This window comes from Callospermophilus lateralis, chromosome 10 (assembly GCF_048772815.1).
Source record: "Callospermophilus lateralis isolate mCalLat2 chromosome 10, mCalLat2.hap1, whole genome shotgun sequence".
NCBI lineage: Eukaryota > Metazoa > Chordata > Mammalia > Rodentia > Sciuridae > Callospermophilus > Callospermophilus lateralis.
Genome location: NC_135314.1, coordinates 119,196,838 through 119,219,534, shown reverse-complemented (window position 1 = coordinate 119,219,534; position 22,697 = coordinate 119,196,838). Strand labels below are relative to the sequence as shown.

The window sequence follows — 22,697 nt, the reverse complement described above, 5'->3', positions numbered from 1 at the left end:
GTTAAATATGTGAAAACCAATCAGTGTAGTTTGTATTAATGTAATAAAAGAAGTAAATTATGTAATTATCTCAGCTCATAAAAAGTCCTTTGAAAATATTTAACACCCGTTTGTGATTTAAAATAAAAAACTCTGCAAGTTGCAGTGGCACATGCCTGTAATCCCAGTAGCTCACGAGGCTGAGGCAGAAGGATCTTGAGTTCAAAGCCAGCCTCCACAAAAGTGAGGCACTAAGCAGCTCTGTGAGACCCTGTCTCTAAATAAAATACAAAATAGGGCTGGGGATGTGGTTCAGTGGTTGAGGGCCCCGGAGTTCAATTCCTGGGTGCCCTTGAAACAAACAAACAAAAAAAATGAAATTGAGAAGATAATATCCTTAATCTGATCAAAGGTGTATATGAGAAATCTGGAGTTAAAAAAGCAAGGATTATCCACTTTGGTAAGGTCCATTCAATATTTTACTGGAAATTATAATTAAGAACAGGCACAGTTATATATAAAATCCTAAAGAATCAATATATCAGCTACTGGAACTAAAAAGTAAATTTAGCAAAACTTTGAGATTCAAGATTAATATATACAAATAAACTGTATTTTCATAAACTAGCAGCAGAGAGCAAAATTTTAAAAGTCATATTCTTTTCAATAGCAGTTCCAAAAAAGAAACTCTAAAATACATAGAAATAAATTTTTAAAAAGTACACCTCTAGGGCTGGGGATGTGGCTGAAGCGGTAGTGCGCTCACCTGGCATGGATGCGGCTCGGGTTGGATCCTCAGCACCACATACAAAGATGTTGTGTCTGCAGAGAATTGAAAAATAAATATATTTTTTTAAATTCTCTCTCTCTTTCTCTCTCTCTCTCCCCCTCCCTGCCTCCCTCCCTTTCTAAAAAAATCTACAAAGCCTTTGTTGTTGGTTTGTTTTTTAAAAATAAATAATAAAAAGTACACCTCTATGTCAAAACTACAAAACATCACTGAGATAAAGACTTAAATAGAACATGACATATTTTTGTAAATTGAAGATTCATTATGAATCTTTTTATGAAGGCACTTATCCCCCAAATTCATCTTAATTTGAACACAGTCCTACTTTAAATCCATGCCAGCTTTTTTGCAAAAACTGACATGTTGATTCTGAAATGTATATAGATGGAAAAATAAAGAACAGAAAAAAAATGTCAAAAAGGTGGAACAAAGTTCAAGGACTAATTTTCAAATTCAAAATTAAGGCTGTCATGAAGACTGCGTATCTTTGTAGCTTTAGCATAAGAGGAAGATTGTAGACTGACAGGAGTGTCCAGAAAAAGACATGAGCAATCCACTTTTGACAATGTTTCAATAAATATATCAAGGCCATCCAATAGAATTTTCAGCCATGGGACATGCAAGGATTTCTTACAGAGGGCATTAAAAGTACTGATCTTTTTTCCTAAAAAAGTTAAGTTGGACTTCATTGAAAATAGAAAAATTTTGCTGTACTTTCTCTTTTTCTGATATTTTCACTTTCTTTCTTGTTTCCTTTTATTTTTTTTTTCTTTTTGTTGTTACTGATGGTGGTAGTAGTGGTGTTTAATATGATGCGCATAAAATATGGTGATTGTAATTTTTCAAAAGTTGGGGGTTTTGTGCTGCTATAAATATTGATGTGGCTGTGTCTCTGTAGTATGCTGATTTTAAGTCCTTTGGGTATAGACCGAGGAGAGGGATAGCTTGGTCAAATAGTTGTTCCATTCCAAGTTTTCCAAGGAATCTCCATACTGCTTTCCATATTGGCTGCACCAGTTGCAGTCCCACCAGCAATGTATGAGTGTGCCTTTTTCCCCACATCCTTGCCAACACTTATTGTTGTTTGTCTTCATAATAGCTGCCATTCTGACAGGAATGAGATGATATCTTAGAGTAGTTTTGATTTGCATTTCTCTAATTGCTAGACATGATAAACATTTTTTCATATATTTGTAGATTGGTTGTATATCCTCTTCTGAGAAGTATCTCTTCAGATCCTTGGCCCATTTATTGATTGGGTTATTTGGTTTTTTGGTGCTTAAAATTCACAATAGCTAAACTGTGGAGCCAACCTAGATGCCCTTCAGTAGATGAATGGATTTTTAAAAAATGTGGCATATATACACAATGGAATTTTACTCAGCAATAAAAGAGAATAAAATCATGGCATTTGCAGGTAAATAGATGGCGTTGGAGAAGATAGTGCTAAGTGAAGTTAGTCAATGCCAAAAAAACAAATGCCGAATGTTTTCCCTGATACAAGGAGACTGATTCATAGTTGGGGAGGGAGGGGGAGCATGGGAGGAATAGACAAGCTCTAGATAGGGGTCAGAGGGGTGGGAGGGGCTAGCAAAGATGGTAGGGGCAGGGGGTTAGCAAAGATGGTGGAATGTGATGGACTTCATTATCCAAAGTACATGTATGAAGACACAAATTGGTGTCAACCTACTTCATATACAACCAGAGATATGAAAAGTCTTGCTGTATATGTGTAATAAGAATTGTAATGCATTCCACTATCATTTATTTTTTTTAAAAAAAAAATCAATTAAAAAATGGGGGTTTTGTTTTTGAACAGTAAACTAATGTTTTCACCAAATTTGGGAGTTTTTTTGCTTATTTCCTCAAACGATTTTTTCTTCTCCCTTTGTCTCCTTCTAGAACTACAGTTATATTTATGCTGATTTTTCTTAATATTGTCTCACAGACCTCTGTGAGACTCAGTTCATTTTTCTTCATTCTCTCATCCCTGATCTTCAAATTATGTCCTGTTTACATTTAATTCTTTTATATTCTCAAATCTGCTTTTCAGTTCATGTGAATGCTTCATTTATTATACTTTTCAGCCCTAGAATTTCTACTTTTTAAATACAGTTTCTATTTTTCCATTAAGGGGTCCTATGTGTTCAGTCATTATTAGCATATTTTCCTTGAATTACTTGAACATGTTTATAGTAGCTTCTTTGAAGTCTTTGCCTGTTAAATTCAACATCTATACCAGAGTTATTTCAGTTGGTTGCTTTCTTTCCCAAGTTATAGATCACATTTTCCTATTTCTTTCCATGTCTTATTTTTTAGGTAAAAAGTGGACATTATAGATAATATATTCTAATGTGTCCAGATTGTGTTTGTGAGTTTGAAGGCTTGCCTAGATTGAAACTGTAAGGTCTTCCCTGTTTTGCAGTGTGTGGCTACTGATGCGTCTGCTTAGATTTCCTCCCCCAACCCTGATCCTTAGCCTGCCCAGCTCCCTAGGGATCTCACCTGAACTTGCATAGTTTAGTGACCACTAAATGATTTGAGCAGAAAGCTAATATACCTCATAGGCTTCCACCCTGTCACCTTAGGTTTGTGTGAATTAGAGAACACATTCAAGTCAACACATTTACAAGTCCTCCTAGATTTTCAATTTTGTCAGATTACCTACGGTGCTTCACATACATACATACATGAACCATAAGCCAGACATCTGGACAGTTTATCATTCAGCCTTTGGTAATTCTCTTGCTCCCAGAATCTCATCTTTAAATTGAATCTGCAGGCTCCAAACAGTAAAACTAAGTTTTTATTGCCAAAGCTGGGGATAGAGAAGCACCCCAGGGCCAAAAGACCAAAAATTCCGTTCTTACTATGTAGTTTTTCATGAGTAAGCATGTCTCAGATTGTCATCTACCCTTGGTTATTTTCAGTGATTTGCTGAGTTTTATACTTGCTGTTGTGGTTTGAATATGTCTTCCAAAGGTCCAAGTGTTATAAAATTGGTTCCCAGGGTGGTCCTCTTGGGAGGTGTTTAGTTTTAGGAGTTAGAACCCTGTGGGAAGTCTTTGGGTCATTGTAACCATACCCTTGATGGACCCAATCTCTTGCTCTAATCCCTGGCCATGAAGCAAGCAGTTTTGCTCCACCACACTCCTGCCATGATATCCTGCCTCACCGCAGGCCCAAAGCACTGGAGCTCATTGATTATGAACTGAAATCTTCAAAGCTGTGAGCCAAAATAAACCTTTCTCTTTGTAATTAACTGTCTCAGATATTTTGTTACAATAATGTGCACCTGGTTAATACTTGCCTTCTGTGAAACAATTATGGAAGTTTCTTACACTATTATCAAAAATAGAATCATGGGGGCTGGGGATGTGGCTCAAGCGGCAGCGCGCTCGACTGGCCTGCGTGCGGCCCGGGTTCGATCCTCAGCACCACATACAAACAAGAATGTTGTGTCTGCCGAAAACTAAAAAATAAATATTAAAAATTCTCTGTCTTTCTACTGCTCTATCTCTCTCACTCTCTCTTAAAAAAAAAAAATAGAATCATGATTATTTTAACTGTGTCCCTTGGGGCCAACGTTGTGTTGGTAATAACTTTTATTTTATTATTATGAAATTATTATTTTAAATTCACCCTTTTAAAAGTATAAAATGTATTGGTTTTCATCATACAATTGGCCTTCTGTATACCCAGGTTCCACATACAATGATTCAACCAACCACAGATCAGAACTGTAGTTAGGCCTCTGATGTTACATCTGTGCTGAACATGTAGATTTTTTTCCCCTTGTCATTATTCCCTAAACTAGGCAATATAACAATTATTTCTATTGCATTTGCATAGTATTAGGTATTACAAATAGTGATTTTCAAGTGTGGGAGGATGTATTAAGGTTGTATGCAAATAACATGCCATATTATACAAGTAACTTGAACATCCAAGGATTTAGGGCTTTCAGGGAAGAGGGGCAGAGGACCCTGGAATCAATCCCCCAAGGATACTAAGCAATGACTGTATTTATAAAGTTGTGCAGTCCCACTAATTTAAGAACATTTAATCATCCAAGACAGAAATTCTACACTTACTAATAGCTACTCTCTATCCCTCTCTTCTCCCACCCCTTGGCAATCACTAATTTACTTTCTGTCTCTATGGATTTGCATGTCCTAGATATTTTATATAAATGGAATCATACAATAAATATGTAGTCTTTTGTGACATCTTTTTTTAACATAATATTTTAGCATCAGTCAGCACTTTATTTCTTTCATGGTTGAATAATAATCTAGTGAATGGTTGTATACTATTATTGGGTTTATTGATTTATCAGTTGATGGACACTTCAGTTGCAGTATGAATGATGCTTCTGTGAACATTCATTTGCAAGTTTTTGCATAGATATATGTCTTAAGCTCTCTTAGATATATACATAGAAGTGGGATCAGTGCATTTTGTGGTAATTCTAATTTTTTGAGGAGATAATGACAATTTTAACTGAAACCTGATTGTAGTTGTTTAGTAGGGAAATTTTATGGCACTTTTATTGTGATTACTAATTTTGCATTTTCTATTTTAGGCTTTTTCTGTTTATTGGATTTATTTTTCTTTTCTTTCCTTTTGTTGGAATAATTATGCATATGCTTATGTGCATATATGCTCCTTCTCCTCCTCCTCCCCAGGAGGGAATTTGGACATTGTGTTTCTATTTTGAATTGTTAACAAATTTAAACTTAGGTGTTTATCTTAATGTCTACAGTCAGTCCAAGTCTCTGTTCAAGCCTGGAGAGAATATTATCATGCTCATATCTTTTCCTGATATCGCCATAATAAAGTCATCTGGCATTATTATTCATGGGTGTTTCTTTTACCTTTTTACATTGTTTTCATGACTTTTCTGTCCTTGTCTATCAGTTTTTCTATTTCTTTGCCCAGCACTGCTTTTTATATATTATATCTGTCTTTGTCCTAGATTCATAATTATTTGACAAGAGTACTTCCTCAAGAAATTTTTTTACATACACTTTACGGCTGATAAATTTTCTGAGTCCTTGCATATATAAAAAAATCTTTATTTTATCCTTTCTCTTGAGTTATAAACTGAGTTTAAAAATCATTTTTCTTTTAGAACTTTGAAAATACTGTCCCATTGTTTACCAGCTTCCATTTTAACTGGTGAGGATTTTTATGTCAATCTGATTCTCAATCTTTGGATTCTTCTCTCTAGAAACTCTTAGGAATCTTCTTTAGCCTTTATGTTCGGGTATTGTACTACCCAGAATTTAGGTTTTTGGTTTTGTTTTGTTTTCTTTTCTTTTCTTTTATCCTGCCTAGTACTTGATAGATCTTTTCCAACTGACTGACAGTTTCTACCTTCTTCATGAGGATATTCTCACTTCTAATTTTCTCCTAAACACTTTCTATTCTGTTTTTTAAATTATTAGTCATATAATGAAACTTTGAGATCCATTCACTATGGCCCCAAGTTTTCTCTTACTTTCTTTGTCCTTTTGTATTGTATAACTCATATTGGACTCACTGTTAGCACTACTGTGAAGTTAGCCCTGATGATATTATGACAGCATATGTATTTGGGAGCAGTGCATTTTCTCCATATACCGCATTTTAAAAGTTGTCCAGAAATAGGGTGGCTAGGGAAACCCCAATAAAGAGCTATGTGTCTGTATTGTATATTCAAGAAATCTGAAGATCAGGTCCACCTGCAAATTTTTAAAATTCTCTGGCTAGAATCTCTGTGGTATCCTGTCAGTACCCAGATAACATGTATCTCCTCTACCCATTGCCCCCCACCCAAGTTTTTATACCCCTGATTTCCTCAGTTGTTAACCTTTCAATCACGTGCATCTTTTCTTCAGAGTGATGTTTTTCCTCATCTCTTTGTTTATTGTCCTAGTAATTTGCCCATCTTTGTGTTTTATGATCCATTCACCTCTTGAGTGTTCTGTGATTGTGAGGAAGGACAGGAGTGCTGCTGCTTGTCTCCTCAGGGTCAGCAGCTGCCTGTGAGATTGCACCCTGCAGCCCACTGTACATCTTTGCTGTGTCTGCTTGTGGACATTTGGCCCAGCTGTTCCAGATGCAGCTCATCTGTTAATAATCCTGATGTATGACTGAGTCCCTCCTGATCCAGCTGTCTGTGTACACTGTCTTGAATCTCTGCCTAACTACTCCTACTTTTGCAGACATCTTATCCCACACTTGAGCTATGGCTTCCTTCAGTTACTCCCTCCCTCACCTTCATGTTATCTGTTCTGCTTCCAAGACACTACTAATAGTATTTTCCTATTTTCCCATGCCTTTATGGTTATATTTATTTAATGTAAATGCCATTTCCTCAGAGATGTTTTCCCTAACCACCCAATTTAAAATAACTTCCAAATTACATTTTGTCGCATCACCTGTTTATTTTCATTGTAGCATTTATCTCTAGTTAATATTTATTTGTCCTCTATCAGTCTTTTCAGACCTAAATGCAAGCTCCATAGGGGACCTTGTATGTTCTGTTTACTGCTCTATCATGAATAGTTAGAACAGTGCTTGATACATAGTAGACATTAAACATATATCTTTTTTTACATACACACATGTTCACACACACATCACATCTGCTTTAATGGCCTAAATTTTAGATTTTATAACAGGAAGCTGGCTTAACATATATTCTATATTAATCTCTCTTTTTGAGACAGAAAGCTCTTTATTAATCAAATAGTTTTCTTTGCCAAAAAAAACTACACTAATCCATTGAATAATATAAAAGGTACTAATTCATTGAATAATATAAAAGGTAAAGTTGGGGGCTGGGGATATAGCTCAGTTGGTAAAGTGCTTACCTTTCATGCACAAGGCCCTGGGTTCTACCCCAGCACCAAAAAAAAAAAAAAAGTTCTTAATCTCCAGCATTTTGATCCACAGTCTTTAAAGCAAAGCTTCAGGCATTATATAATGACCAGAAAACAGAATTATATTTGCCTGTAGTTTCTATGATCGTGCAAGAGGTAGTTTATTCTCAAATAAATTGGAAGTCAACATGCTTCATATTTCATGCCGTAGTATTATGGAACTCCTTCAGCTCAAATTTCTCTGCCTGAATTTTTAAACCCTTAAATTAGCTGAAAGATTTACTGCACCAGATAAAAATTTTGCTTTTGTCGCCTGTACCTCCTAGAGTAAATTTTGTGGCTTTGGAGTGTAGTCAGCTGACTAGCCGATATGTGATAGTCATGAACACAATTTTTTAGTTAAAAAACATTGTTTTGAGGGTTATTTTTTTTTTCTTTTTGGTACCAGCGATTGAACTCATAGACACTTTATCACTGAGTTACATCCCCAACCCTGTTTTATTTTTTATAGAGACAGGGTCTTACTATGGTGCTTAGGACCTTGCTAAGTTGCAAAGGCTGGTCTTGAACTTGCAATCCTCCTGCCTCAGCCTGTCAAGTCACTGGATTACATGCACAGCACCACCATGCCCAATTGAGGGTTAAACTCTTAATTAAGTATTAGGTTGGAAAAATAGAAAAAAAAATCTGCTTACGTAACCATATCCAGTTCTTACGTAACAACTCCCATGAAAGAAAATTCCATGCCTCAGCCTCTATTTGAATAGTTCTCTATTGCTAAGTATTTAGTCATTTCATTTTCCATAGAATTAATGTTACAAACTCTGGAGCATTCTTATTTTCTACATCGATACCAAATTTATTCCTACATTTTTCCCTGACAGTGCTTTAATTTATATTGAAAAAAGTAAGAAGGAAGTTAATTTATAGAAAATAATCAAAATTCATCTGTTGCATAAAACAAAAAAATACCTACTATCTAGAAGTCTACTGTAGGTTATATATATATTTCTGCCATCAAGAGAAAGAACTTAAACTCTATATTAACTTCTTACCTTTGTAATTTTGACAGAAATTATTTTAATTTTGTCTTATTTATTATTTAGGCAAAGATGCAATTTACACAATTCCAGTAAAAAACATTCTTGCTGTGGAAAAACTGGAAGAGAGCTCTTTCAATAGGAAAAATGTAAGTTATATAAATATTGAAAGCATTTTAAGCTATATATATTATTTAATTTTTAAGAAGTTGTTTATTTTATTATTTACCAAAATTGTTGAGTTTATAAATTGTTAGCTCATGCTTCATCTTGAAATTGTCCATAATTGATGCCTCAGTCTGCCTACTTTATTAAGTTAAAGGAAATTTCCTCAGTACTTCCCTACTGTTATGCTTCTCTGTATGATGTTCAGGTCTTTTTTTTGTTTTGTTTTTTTGTTTTTTTGTTTTTAATTTTTATTATTAGTTGTTCAAAACATTACATAGTTCTTGACATATCATATTTCATACATTTGATTCAAGTGGGTTATGAACTCCCATTTTTACCCCGTATACAGATTGCAGAATCACATCGGTTACACATCCACATTTTTACATACTGCCATACTATTGTCTGTTGTATGCTGTTGCCTTTCCTATCCTCTACTATTCCCCCTCCCCTCCCCTCCCCTACCATCTTCTCTCTCTACCCCATCTACTGTAATTCATTTCTCTCCCTTGTTTTTTTTTTCCCCCTTTCCCCTCACTTCCTCTTATATTGATGTTCAGGTCTTTAAGTGATATCATCCCAACCTGTTTATCTAGTTTTGTCTTCTGCTACCACTCAGCACATATGCTCCACTCAAGCTAGCAAGATGATGTCGTCATTCCTCAGTATTTCCCCACTGCTTTCCCTTTTCATACCTTTTCCTCAATCTGAAATTCCCTCCCTCCCTTTATTCTTATTTACATGAAAATCCATTCTTCTCAACATGTATGACTCCTGGAAATTCCATTATGTTGTATTGCTTCTTAGTACCATCTAACTCAGATTGTCTTTGAGACTAACTTGCTTAAAAAGTAATAATCATAAAATATTTTGGCACAGTTATCTACAAGCAAACTGGATTTCTGTTATATATATTTTTCTGTTATGTGTAGTGTTCTGATTTTGAAGACTAACTTTTTATCTTAATTGCCTATGAAGATGTTCCAGGTAATACATACAGAGAAACCACTTTATGTCCAGGCAAATAATTGTGTGGAAGCTAATGAATGGATAGATATACTCTGCAGGGTGAGCCGATGCAATCAAAATAGGCTCAGTTCTTTCCATCCCTCAGCATATCTAAATGGAAACTGGCTCTGCTGTCAAGAGACTAGTGAAAACACTCCAGGCTGCAAGCCATGTACTGCGTAAGTTTCTTTCCTATTAAAAAAGCGATGTTTCAAAAACGTAGTATATCCATACAATGGAGTATTATTGACAATAAAAAGCAATGGAGTACAGATACAATCTGCAATACAGATGAACCTTGAAAACATTATGCTAAGTGAAAGCCAGACATAAAGACCACATATTGTAGGAAAACATTTGTATAAAAAGTGTCCAGAATAGGTGAATTCATAGAGACAGAAAATAAATTAGTGGTGGCCGGGGATGAAGGAATGGAGGAATGGGGAGTGCTAATGAATACAGGATTTGAGAGGGTGTTGAAACTGTTAGAAATTAGCTAGGTGTGATGGTGCACATCTGTAATCCCAGCCATTCAGGAGGCTGAGACAGAAGGATACCAAGTTCAAGGCCAGCTTTGGCAACTTATTGAGATCCTATCTCAAAATGAAAAAGGCTGGGGGTGTGACTCTGTGGTAGAGCACCCTGGATTTAGTCCCCAGTACCAGAAAAGAAAATGTTCTGAAATTAATAATGGTTGCACAAGTAAAAGACAAAGAAAGAAAGAATGGCAGTGTTTAAATAGAAGGACTGGGGATGTGACTCCGGAGTGCAATGTTTACCTACCATGTGAGAGGCCCTGGGTTCTCTCCCCAGTATCTGTAATCCCCCTGCCCCCCCCCACCACCACCCTAAAAGAAGCTTGAACAAGATATCAAGGAAAAGAAGGGCATTTAGCATTCTCTAATTGTATGGAATAACCATAGTCCTATAGACTTAAGTAATAATGAATTGCTTTTGTGATACAGTGTAGGTTATAAAAATGATCTTGTTAAAATCCTCTCCTTATATATAATTAGAGTCAAATAGTTACCAAACCCCTCTTGATCCCATTTTATTTAACTATCAATAAAACTAAATTCCTGAAGTTATTTTTATAAAACTCATGATTCTGTTTTTTGTCCTGGACCATCAAAAGTCTTTGATGTTGGGCTGGGGTTGTGGCTCAGTGGTAGAGCATTTGCCTAGCATGTGTGAGGCACTGGGTTCAATTCTCAGCACTGCATATAAATAAATAAAATAAAGGTCCATTGACAACTTTAAAAAAAAAAAGTATTTTAAAAAAGTCTTTGACGTTAACAAAAATCTTTTGGTATGTTAACAAAATAAAACTTTTTCAATATCTTTAATTTTATTTTTACCATAGAGGTGTTCCTGCAGACATCCAAATAGATATTGATGAAGACAGAGAAATAGAAAGAATTTATTCCCTTTTTACCCTCAGTTTACTTAAGCTGCAGAAGATGGAAGGTAAATAAATACACAGCTAATCTGTTTTTATAAACCATAAGCTTTTATTACCAATTCCTGAAATACTGCTTTGGCATTATTAAAAAGTTGAAAGTGTTCCTAAATTTACCAAAGTTTACAAACCCCTAAGTGGGGGTGGGAGAGCTATTTTTCATAGATATTCATGGGCAAACCTAATGATCCTAATAATACAGTTGATAAATTTTGGTCGTCTATTCGCTACCAAGGGGAATCTCTCCAGAGACAGTTAACACAGTTGAAAAGTGTTGATTTATACTATAAGTTGCATTTATGGAATTTAGTTTTGTGATCAGAGATTTCACTGCTCCTTCCAGAGGCTTGTGGAACTATAGCTGTCTATCAAGGACCACAGAAAGAGCCTGATGACTATTCTAACTTTGTAATTGAGGATTCTGTAACAACCTTTAAGACAATTCAGCAAATAAAGAGCATCCTAGAGAAGCTGGATGAACCTCATGAGAAGTATAGGAAGAAAAGATCAAGTAGTGCAAAATATGGGAGCAAGTGAGTATTTTTTTTTACCTACTATACACGTTTTTAAACAATGTGAGGCTGTCTCTCCCACCTCATCCTCATAACCAGCTGCAGGCCTGCTTGCTCTTGGCTGTCAAGACTCAGCTAGAGCCTTTCTCTTGTGCGGATCTCCCTGCCCCTCAAAATCAAAGTGCTCATTGTCTTTTTCAGTCCAGCTGTCATTTCATCTTTCTCCTGCTGTATTCTATGTTTAGTGTTATAATTCATTCCTTCAATACTTCACAGCTTTTTGTTTTTATGGATCCTTCTTTATATCTCACATGATGCCTTATATATAGTGAGTAGTTTAAAGAAACAAACTCAGCTGTGGGAATGTTAGAAGTACTTAGAGTTGATTTTGTGGATTCATCACAAATGCAGAGGATACTACAGTGGATGACAGCAACAGCTAACGAGTGCTGGGAACTTACTCCACCCCTGGGACGTTATGCCTAGTACTTCACCTCGTATCATTTAGATTGTTTTTAGCAATAAGTTGCAGAAAATCCTAATTGAAGTGACAAGAATTTTTTTGGTTTCCGAAATTAAATCCTAACTTCTAGTTTGGTTAATTCAGCAGCTCAACACTGTCATCAAGGACTGCCTGCCACTCAACCATCCTCAGTTGAGATGGTTTCCATCTTCCTCAGGTTTATCCCCTCATCAGTACAGATGAGCTACAGTAGTTCGAGGCCTGCATTTTTATACTCCAGAGTCAGTAAAGACTGTTTTCCTATTCACTAAAAGAACCTCGTCTAGACTACCCTCAGTCTCTCTTGAAAACAAGAGGGCTTCCCAGTACTGAACCAGAATCAGAGTCCTGTTCACAACCAAGTGGATAGGGAGGGTTTGGTTCTTGGCCAGCAGTTAACAGTACGCGCCATAGTAAATACTCTCTCGTTGATCCTCACATCAGTCCAACATAGCTAACACATGAACTAACACAGTCTAACATGAACTAACTCAACAAAGATTCAGGAAAGTTAAGTGCTTTACCCAAAGTCACACAGCTGATTTGCATCCTGGCCCCACTGTTTTAAATGTTCTTTGAAAATTAAGTGTATTAATAATTTTTACTTACAAACAACAAAAATCAGTTTGACAGGTGTAAATATTTATGTTCTTCCTGGATAGAAAACTTCTTAAGTTAGAAAGGTTTTATTGTAAACAACTGTCTTTTCTACATTGGTATAATTGGTGGTTCTTTTAAAACAGTATTAATCCTGTTTTCTTGGAGCCCTGGGAAGTTTCCATAGGAAGTCCTACCCAGTCCTTGCCCACTTTCCTTATATAGTACCCCCACCATAACTATACATGCTGTACTACTACACCATTTTTATTTATTTAAAAAAAAACTGTCTAGTACTAAATATTTATTTTTCCTGTACCAAAATGAAAGCTCCATGACAACAAGGGTTTCACCTGCTTTGTTCACTGCCATATCCTTATCTTTTAGAATAGTACCCAAAATGTAGTAAGTAGTCAGTAAATACTTCTTGAATTAAGAAGAATATGCTTGATGGATTCTGTATTTGTCACTTTTTTAATTTGTATATTTTTTAACTTTTGAAAAATGGTTTTCTTTTACTGTTTTCTAGGGAAAATCCAATTGGGAAAACATCTTAAGAGTTTGACCAGTTGGTCCAAGAGAACTGGAAAATATTCTTCTTGGAGTTTTCCAATTCACCATGTATTTTGTTCATAATATTTAAGAATGAATGTTGGCTTCAATGTCATCTGCATTCACATTGTATTTAATATTTAATGATTGAAATTAACTGGGGAATTCTGGTATTGATGTATTATTAGAGAATTTGAAACCCAAGATTTCCTTCATATCTTGTGTGTCAAAGTTCATGTATCAGCAATTTCTTTTTAATAGAATCTTCCTAAAGAAGGTTCCTAAAGAAGCTTTGTAACAAAGGGAGTACTTCTCCATAGCAAGAAACCATCTCTTCTTGTAACTCTCTGTTCTGTGGACTTGTTTTCACTACCATTAGTGCCTGCTCTATACTGCCAACGTAGTGTTCTACTAGAAAATTTCAATCCTTATCAATTCAGAGCTTTCCATTTGCTTCATTGGGACCTTCCCTTTTTTAAGAAAAAAAATTTTTTTTTCCTTTGATCCATTAGTCATTACAGGTTATGGTAGAGACAATGACAGAGACTTTAGAAAACTGCCAGAGCATCCTTGAAAGTTGGTAGATCCTTTTGCCTATTTAAAGATGTAAACAGAACTCAGGAGCAATCAGGGAATATGTGCTATTGTGTGCATCATGTTTACATTTGGGATGAGTGATGGCAGATGAAATAAAATGAGACCACTAAATATTTTTTATTGTTTTATATATCAGGTACTCATTTTCTTGATTTGAGAGTTCAGATTAACATGACTTCTAAGGACATCTCTTCTAAACCAGGAGAGAAAGTAAACAGGGAAAGAAGGTGGTGGGAAAATCACTTGACTTCACCTGCTGTTTCATGCTATAATAAGGGCACTGTAAGGACGCCCTCTTCATAGTGTTAGATGGCAGTCTAACCCAAGAACAGTCACTTGGCGCACTTTAATAATCTGGCCTGCCCCAGATTATATCTTAGATACTCTATGGTATCTGTCTTTATGATCAGTTGAATGATCAGTGTTTAAATCTAGAAATAGTGCTTTCCTGAAAATGTTTATATTTCATTGCTGTTTCCTTATTGCCTACTAGCAAAATGGAATTTGAGTCAGCAACTATTTGAATCCTATTTTTCCATAGTAATTTACTTCTGTCCTAAAAACTGTAACTGTAAATTAGCAGTCGAAGCAAGTTGCCACCTTGAAGTTAAAGGGATATACTTTGCTTCATCAGTATTAAAAATCATGGTACTTTATTTTGTCTTTTTAAATTCAGAACGTTTTCTAAATGAGGTACTTTGAACCTTGGAGTATTTACATATGTTCCTGTTTAAAACTGTGACTTATTAATGTAAGTCTAGCTAGTGCTTCTTTTTTTGTTTCCCTGAGCATAAGCTATATTTGAAGATATATTTGCCAATTCTGGTATTGGTGAGTAATTGTTTTTAAATTGTATTATAATTACGTAATCATTTTTAAAAACCATTGGCACACAGTCATTTCATAAGTGACTGGGTAATGCATTTCTCTAAACAACTTGTAAAAATCAATTGCATCTGAGAGTCATCACTTGGCTGCATTACGATAAGTTATTACCCCTGGCCCATACTGAGATTTGGAAGAATATTTTAAATTTTATGAATTTATACATTCCATAAATCACACTGATTCATAAATGCAAAATAATTTAGCCATTTAAATAAATTTATGATAAAGTTTATTCAGATTAAAATTCACTTTAGGATTCCCTAGAAGTGTCTACTTGCATTACCAGGTACCACTCATTACTCTTCAGTGGCTTTTCTTTTCTTTTTTTAAGGGAAAAAAAAAAATTCTCCTAACATTTCGAATCCAAATCCCCAATTTCAATTATTTCTAAAGATTACAGGGCAATCAGAGGGACCTAGGCTGTGGGTACCCGTCCATACCTTTGGATTTGGAGGGAGAGTTCAGTCATCTCACTATTTTCTTCACATGACACTTTCAAACAGCTACTTTGACTGGAAGTAACCAGCGTGATAAAGTCTAAAAAGAGAAATGTGGGGTTAATTTTCCTTGAGTCGTTGCATTAAGAAACAGTGTGAGTAGGGCCCTAAGACAACCCAGGGCCTTGTTTTCCAGGGGCCTCTTTATTCATGAACATGGGTTTTACTACCTGGTCTGCCCTCTCTGCCTTTTCTGAAAGCGTTTGAGAAAAATACATGGCAGCTCATTTCTCCCTAAAAGCCTGGAAATCCCAGGAAGGACAGAAAAGGGTGATGGGGAAAAGAAATTTCTTGCTGTAAACGCCTACTCTGATTCTTGGTTTAACCATTTCCATCAATTGAAATTACAATGATCTGTTGCTTGTTTTGTTATGTTGTTGTTTAGCTTGATTTTTTAAATATTCATTTAATAAGATAATAGGCAATAATAAAAGATTTTACTCCCAGGATTATAATTTATCAAATTGAACTATTTTATTTGCCAAAGAGATACGTTTTATTAATCACGAGTAATGGTTAAGTATCAAAACCAGGCTTTTTTGATTTTACAAAATAAAAGGTGATGATGTGGCTTTTGTTTCTGTTTCTGAAGCCTGATTTCATTCATTTATGGGAAAAGTTCATTCATGCCAGGTTTTGAAAAACAATATTTTTTTTTTTTTAGTGAAAGTACCTCTAATTTGTTCTAACGGTACATCCTGTAAAGACAGAATTCTGCATAGACTTTTAGGTGTCCTTACAGTATGTGAAAAATCTAAGACTCATTCTAGAGTTAAAGTACCAATCTTGATTGATATTATCTGCTTCCATTTTTAACTTGGAAATTAATATGTTGCTAGTAAATATTGGTTTTTACAGTGTCCAGTTTGAAAATGTAAGTTATCAAAACTTAATATGGTGAATTTGTGTAACCATGTTGTATTGTTGAGAATGTATTTTTATTTAAATTTTATTTTCTTATCAAGAGTATTATAAAAATTAAAAACTTTTGTAACTGTTGCTTGGAAATAACTCAAATAAATTACAAGAAGCCTGTCCATTCCTTCTATTCTTTGTGATAGCTTACTTACAGACTTAGGAATTTCTTATTTAAAAAAATCACTGCACCTTGACTATTAGTAAGGGAATAGTAGAAGTGAGAAGTCTTAAAAAACAAATTAGAGCAAAGCAACCTGGAAGAATCCAGTATTATTTTCTGCCACTTGACAAGACCAGGCTTTGATGGACTGCATTCCTGTTTGTTCATCCATTTGCCAGCCTTGTTGTCTTGAGGACCTGCAGTATTCAGGCACCAGTCTCCTGTTGTTCCCCAGTGGCACACACATATAGTGTGGAGGAATATAGTCCTCCCCTGTCTTGGTGAAAAGTTTAGAGCTGAGCCCACATTTAAATTTTTTTTTTAATTTTTTTTTTTTAAAGAGAGAGAATTTTTTAATATTTATTTTTCAGTTCTCGGCAGACACAACATCTTTCTTTGTATGTGGTGTTGAGGATCGAACCCAGGCCGCATGCGAGCGGCCAGGCGAGCGTGCTACCACTTGAGCCACATCCTCAGCCCCCCATATTGACTTTTTAAAGAATCCTGCTTTCTGTTCATCTCAAAGAAGTCAGCATCTGACCACTTGGGTCCTGCATTGACACTTGTAGGTTAATCTGCCCTGTACTTGCCCTTCAGTGCATCTCCTTGTTAGAATTCTGTGCCATGCCCTGTTGATGAGTTATCTAGGGGATATAAAGTAACACCATCAAAGACTAGGTTACTAGGTAGGTGATGCCCCCAATGTGAGAAGCTGAGATCTTTCCCCACTATTGCCTCTGTAGCCCCTTTAGTGTCCTGAAATAAACCTCCCACAGAGCACAGCAGCCCAAGACTCCAGAGGAATTGAAGGTTAACAAAGAGGAAGGGTTAGGGTTCTGAATCTATTTGTTGAAATACCACAATCCCTCTCATTCTAGCCCAAGTATAAAGAATAACTTATAAGAAACAACAGACTTGGGGTTCTATTCTAAGATATTTTTTAAAAGATAGTTCTTTAAGGGAGAGGGGGCCATACTTGGAGGTTTGGGGTGTTTCCCCCCCACCAAATTGCATGATGCCAAAATGAGAAACAGCTGAGATGTAGCCACATCCCTTTATCACACATAAATTCAAAACGAGACACAGCTTCACACCATTGATCTAGATTTTCTGCTACACCTCAATGGCAAATGCTAGACTCCTCTTCAGACCCTTCAGAGAATATTGTTTTGGATAGACTCAACCTGCTTCAAATAAACTGATGTTCAGAGGTCTCTGGTCTTCATTATTCATACACATCCTCATCTGGGATTTGATCTTTGTGCCCAACAAGTTCATTCTTTAACACGTGTTTTGCTATTTGATACCTTAATTTGGATACAGTATTTGCCACCATTTTTCGAGCTTATGCCTATGTTTTATATTGACATCAGAAAATCTGAGACTTGTTTAATTAAGGCCCTATTAAGATGCATTTCAGCCGAGCACAGTGGCACATGCCTGTAATTCCAGTGGCTTGGGAGGCTGAAGCAGGAGGAAAGCTAGCCTCAGCAAAAGTGAGGCTCTAAGCAACTAAGTGAGACCATGTCTCTAAATAAAATACAAAATAGGGCTAGAGGTGCAGCTTAATGGCTAAGTGCCCCTGAGTTCAATCCCCTGTACCTTGCGCGCCCCCAAGAAAATTGCAATTTTCTGCCTTATGTTTCAAATCTTTGTTTTGTACTATCTGCTTTTTAGAGATGGAGTTCAGTCTTAGATAAGTAAATTTCACTAATCAAGGAAGAATTCTTTACTCTGGAGCAGACAACATTGTCTTCCAAATTTAACATATTTCTCAACTTCATCCAGAACCAAGAAGACGGTGCTGCTGCTAAAGAAGCACCCATAACTTGAGATGGATCCTCAGTATAGACTGGGGTAGACAACCCCTAGAGAGGCAGACCAGAATCTCCCTGAGAAAATGCAGGAATCCAAGAGAGGAAAGGGATATAGTTTGAAAAGGCGTAGTCAATATTTTAATTTTACTCATGGAAATAATTAACCTACTTTTGTAATACAAGCTACCAAAAGTAAAGATCAATAAAATCTTGCTTGCTACCCACTCAGATGAGACCATGATTGATTCTCACCTTTGGAGCCTGAGATTTTGGGGGGTTTTTTTGTTTGTTTGTTTGTTTGTAAAATATGGGAAACACTGGACCATGAGCTAAAGTAAATTTCAAATCTTAACCCTGAGTCTCAGTCCTAAATCATACACCAAAAAACCCATGTAAGGATACAGCAAAAAGCATTGCCTCCTTGAAGCTTACATCGTGGGAGGACGACAATGGTAAAGTGTGTCGTGTTGATAAGCATAGAGCGAAGTGACATGAGGCAGGGATACGGGGAGTGCTGCAGATGGGATGGGCAGAGTGTGCAGTTGAAGATGAGTCCTCACTGAGGAAGGCAGTATTTTGAACAGATTCGGAGAAGGTAAGTCGTAAGAGAGACTCGCAGGTATGTGGGGAAAGGTCCTCCTAGGCAGGAGAAATATAATGCATGGTGCCCTCAAGAACACCAAGGAGATTGCATAGCAGGATGAGTGAGGGGAAGTCACAGGCAGGAGCCCCTGGTGACGGCACTACTGAGTGACTATGGTCCACCTGTCTTTTCTGAATTCCTCTGCTATGGTGAGAAAAGTCAAGAAGGACAAAGGAGGAAGCAGGGGGACAGAGGCTAGCACACCCATCAGGTGAGGGGAGACGGTTCTGCTTACATTTGATGTTGGAACTAACAGGATTTGTTGGCAGGTGGAATGTGGGAGAAAGAAGAGTCTAGGAAGATCCAGTAGCCTGAGCACCTGGGAGAAATGGGGCTGTTTACTAAGATGGGAAGGACTGTAGAAAGAATAAGTTTATGTGTCTTACCTATGTCTGTGTTAATGGTTCTGGAAGCCAGCTCCATTGAAGTCTCTTACTAAGCGCCAGCACATATTCTATCCAGTTTATAGATGTAACTTCCTCACTAGATTGTAAATGAATCCAAGGGTAAGGAGGGCTTTTAAAACACCCACAGCCCTTTGCCCTGAGATGAGGAAAGCTTGGTAGATACTCTGCAGGAATGACACACTGGCTCATGGTACAGAAACTGTCAGGGCTTGGTTGACCATTGTAGCTCCGCTGAAAACCACCTTTATGATCTTGGTCTTCGGGTTTTGGTTTCCCTAGATGTGTAAGACTTAATATTTAATCTTCAGGAAAAGGGTATTCGGCTCCTGCTATGAACGAAGCCCTCTGCTAAGCCTGGGAGCCTAAGCTGCTACCCTCAATTTGCTCCCAGTCAAGCGAGGGCCTGAAACAGGAACCTGAGGATTTCTACACAAGTTCAACACCTAGACAACCCAAGGGCCCTTTCACCCTCCCCAAGTGTGTATGTAGGTGGTTTGAGTTCTTCAGTGAACCCCTTCTAACAGAATGTTCCCAGCCTCCGTAACACTGCCATGGTTGGACCCCATATGATGAATTATCATCCTTTGATGAAAGAGTCCTGGTCATTCATGAAACTTACAAATGAAACAGCCTGATGGAGGGGAAGAGTCTAGCACCCATTATGCCAAGAAGTGTGGACAAGAAGTAGCCTTCATCGCACAAAGTTAGCTCAGATAAGATGCCGGAGGGTCTAGTGGTTGCTTTCTAATGTCGCAGAGGATGTTCTGGGTGATATTCTGCCCTTCCAGTACAGAGCTTGGATCGAAGAGTCTCCCTTCTCTGTCTGGCTTTGTCTCCGTAGCTAGCCACACCTGCTGCCCTTGTTTACAGACAACATGGAGGAAATGAAAGCCTGTGGCCAGTAAGTGCCATGATCATTTGGGGGCTCAAATGGAGTTTTGTTTTGTTTTGTTTTGTTTTGTTTTGCTGATGTTGGCTTAAAAGAAAACTAAAAATGCTAAATGTCAAAAACATTTGCAGCCAGAAAACAAAGCAAATTACTATCTCAAACTAATCTTTATGATTAAATGCCCTATTAACTTGTATCTTAGAAATTTTCAACACATATTATTATTCTTAGTGCCTGAGGAAACAGTCTTGTTCAGTTATGAAATTTAAACGTCTAAATTCAATCACTTCATTTGAAAACATAACATGCACATGCTGAGGAATATATGGAAACTCATAAACGAACCACAGAAATGTAGGAGGGAGGCAGACCATATGACCTGTGTACTTTGAGAAAGTGCCCAAAGTCCGTTCATCTTTTTGTTTTTCAACCATCCTATCAAAGAGGGAGAGGTTTCTAATTATAGTTCAAGGATTTGTTTTCTCAAACTTAGACCCAGTTTTCCTGTAACTTTTGGCAATTTCAGTTCAACCAGCCCCACAGAGCATCTTTCTCTCAGATGAAAGGATATCAGGAATTTAGGCTGGATGGGCATGTCTCTGAGCTTGGAAGCTGGACTCAGGGGTACTGGACTCTTTCTAGCCACTCATGTACCTCAAGCAAGTCCCCTGCCGACTCCAGTCTCCGTTCCTTTGTAAATTGGAGTCAAAGACCTCTGCTTCCCTGTAGGGTAGTGTGGGGTCAAAAGTCTCTGATCCACAGCAGAGGACTATATCTGTTAGGAAGAGGTGGTTCCTATTATCTGGGTCCCTAAATCTAAGTCCCTTAATCAAAAGATCCCCTGCTCTTGCTGTCTGCTCTTTCCCAGTCTAAAACATAGCTTAGCTGAGGGAGAAGAGAGGTTATCTTCATGGGGAGCACAGGATTAGTCCTAACTCTGAGTAAGAGAATGGCCTCCTCAATGTGTTACACTCCAAAAGCCTTCACTACTATTTGAATCACATTCTAAGCATCAGCATTTGGGGAGCAACATCTGGCCTTTTTAAATCCCCACATTATCTGAACTTTCATGACCTGAACATAGAGCGCTCAGGCCACCCTTCCAGCCTCGCCTGGCTCCCTCTCATCCCTCTCAGCATGCAGCCCAAGGTTCAGATCTCCAGCTATAAGGCAAAGTTCAGGGTTGACAGTGAGGTCAGAGAGGACCCCAACTCTAGAAGCAGTCCCGGGGGTTGAGGCCCGGGCATTGATGGGCATTTTATGAGCACTTTCTTACAGAACCCCTACCCTAGTCCAGACAGGAGGCAGATCCTGCTGCCCAATGAAGCTGTGACCTCCAGGAGAAGGGTGTGGCTCCAAAACTCCAATTCAACAGGCTCTGGCAGAAGCCTGAGTGGAAGTTCCCAAAGAACTAACAGCAAGAGTGCCTCTGCGACTCAGAGGGGGAGAGAAGCAAGGGGCAGAGTCATAATATGCAGCCAGGCCCACTGACCAGCCCCCAGTGGAAGGCGCCCAGAGGAGTCATGATCACCAGAGATGGGGAGACTGGATGCAGACAGAGAAAGCAGGGTGGGAGGGAGACCCCTGCAGAAGTCTGACCTGTAGCCCAGCTCAAGCTCATCTGAGGTCCAAATGGGCACAGCAGAAAGTGTGGAGGAGTTACTGTAAGAATAGTCAGAGCCCAGGGAGATGGGTCATCATGGGGCCTTGAGAGGTGCTTCAGGACACGGGCACATGCACCCCTACCCTGCCAAGCTCAGACGCCACCTCCATCTCATTCCCCTACACTCTGCTCAGCCCCCTTCTCTGTAGCTGCCTGGCCTGCCTGTTTGCCCCCAACCCCCACGCCCAGGTCTCAGATTCTCTGGACTCCTGGGACATTCATGACACTTGTTCCCAATGCCTCATTGGCTAAAAGAGCTTTCTGCCCAGACTTGTGAATCCACCAGGCCTGTGGATGCCCTCTCGGGCAGCCTGGACAGAGTAAACAGGTTTCAAGTACTTCCTCTCTCTAGCTCAGTTCCAAGGACTAGGCTCAGACACCCCAAACTTAAAGGACTTCCTTCTGACTGAGCACACAAGTTCACACAGCCCCAGAGAATCCAGGATTAACCTCCCCATGGACTTGTTCCAGGGAATAGCCACAACTGGATACTTCCAGGAACTTTCCAGGTACCAGGTGGACTTGGCCCCTTGAGACATCCCCCCTTCACCCAACATCTGGGAACCAGCCAGTGTGGCCTTCTTACAACCCTTTCCCTTCTTAAAACCCCTGTTTAAAGTGCAAATCCCAGGGGTGAGGGGGTGTCGCTTCTCAGGCCTCTGCAAATCATTTTCCCAACTGTGACTTAATATTCTAAGGAGCTTTGGAAAGAAACACTGGACTAGCAGTTCTCAGTGGGAGT

The 22,697-nt window shown here is 37.9% G+C and overlaps 1 protein-coding gene across 2 annotated transcripts in view; it reads left to right on the top strand.

The window, feature by feature from the left end:
• The window catches only part of Rasa2 (RAS p21 protein activator 2), a 113,576-nt gene extending 97,123 nt beyond the window's left edge, over nucleotides 1-16,453 (top strand). For both annotated transcript variants that reach the window (XM_076867189.2, XM_076867188.2), the window contains exons 20-24: nucleotides 8,745-8,827; nucleotides 9,825-10,033; nucleotides 11,218-11,321; nucleotides 11,657-11,846; nucleotides 13,454-16,453. In XM_076867189.2, coding sequence (XP_076723304.1) covers nucleotides 8,745-8,827; nucleotides 9,825-10,033; nucleotides 11,218-11,321; nucleotides 11,657-11,846; nucleotides 13,454-13,481 — 614 coding nt within the window. In that variant the 3' untranslated portion in view covers nucleotides 13,482-16,453. The remainder of the gene's footprint in view (nucleotides 1-8,744; nucleotides 8,828-9,824; nucleotides 10,034-11,217; nucleotides 11,322-11,656; nucleotides 11,847-13,453) is intronic.
• The last annotated feature ends 6,244 nt before the right edge of the window (nucleotides 16,454-22,697 follow it).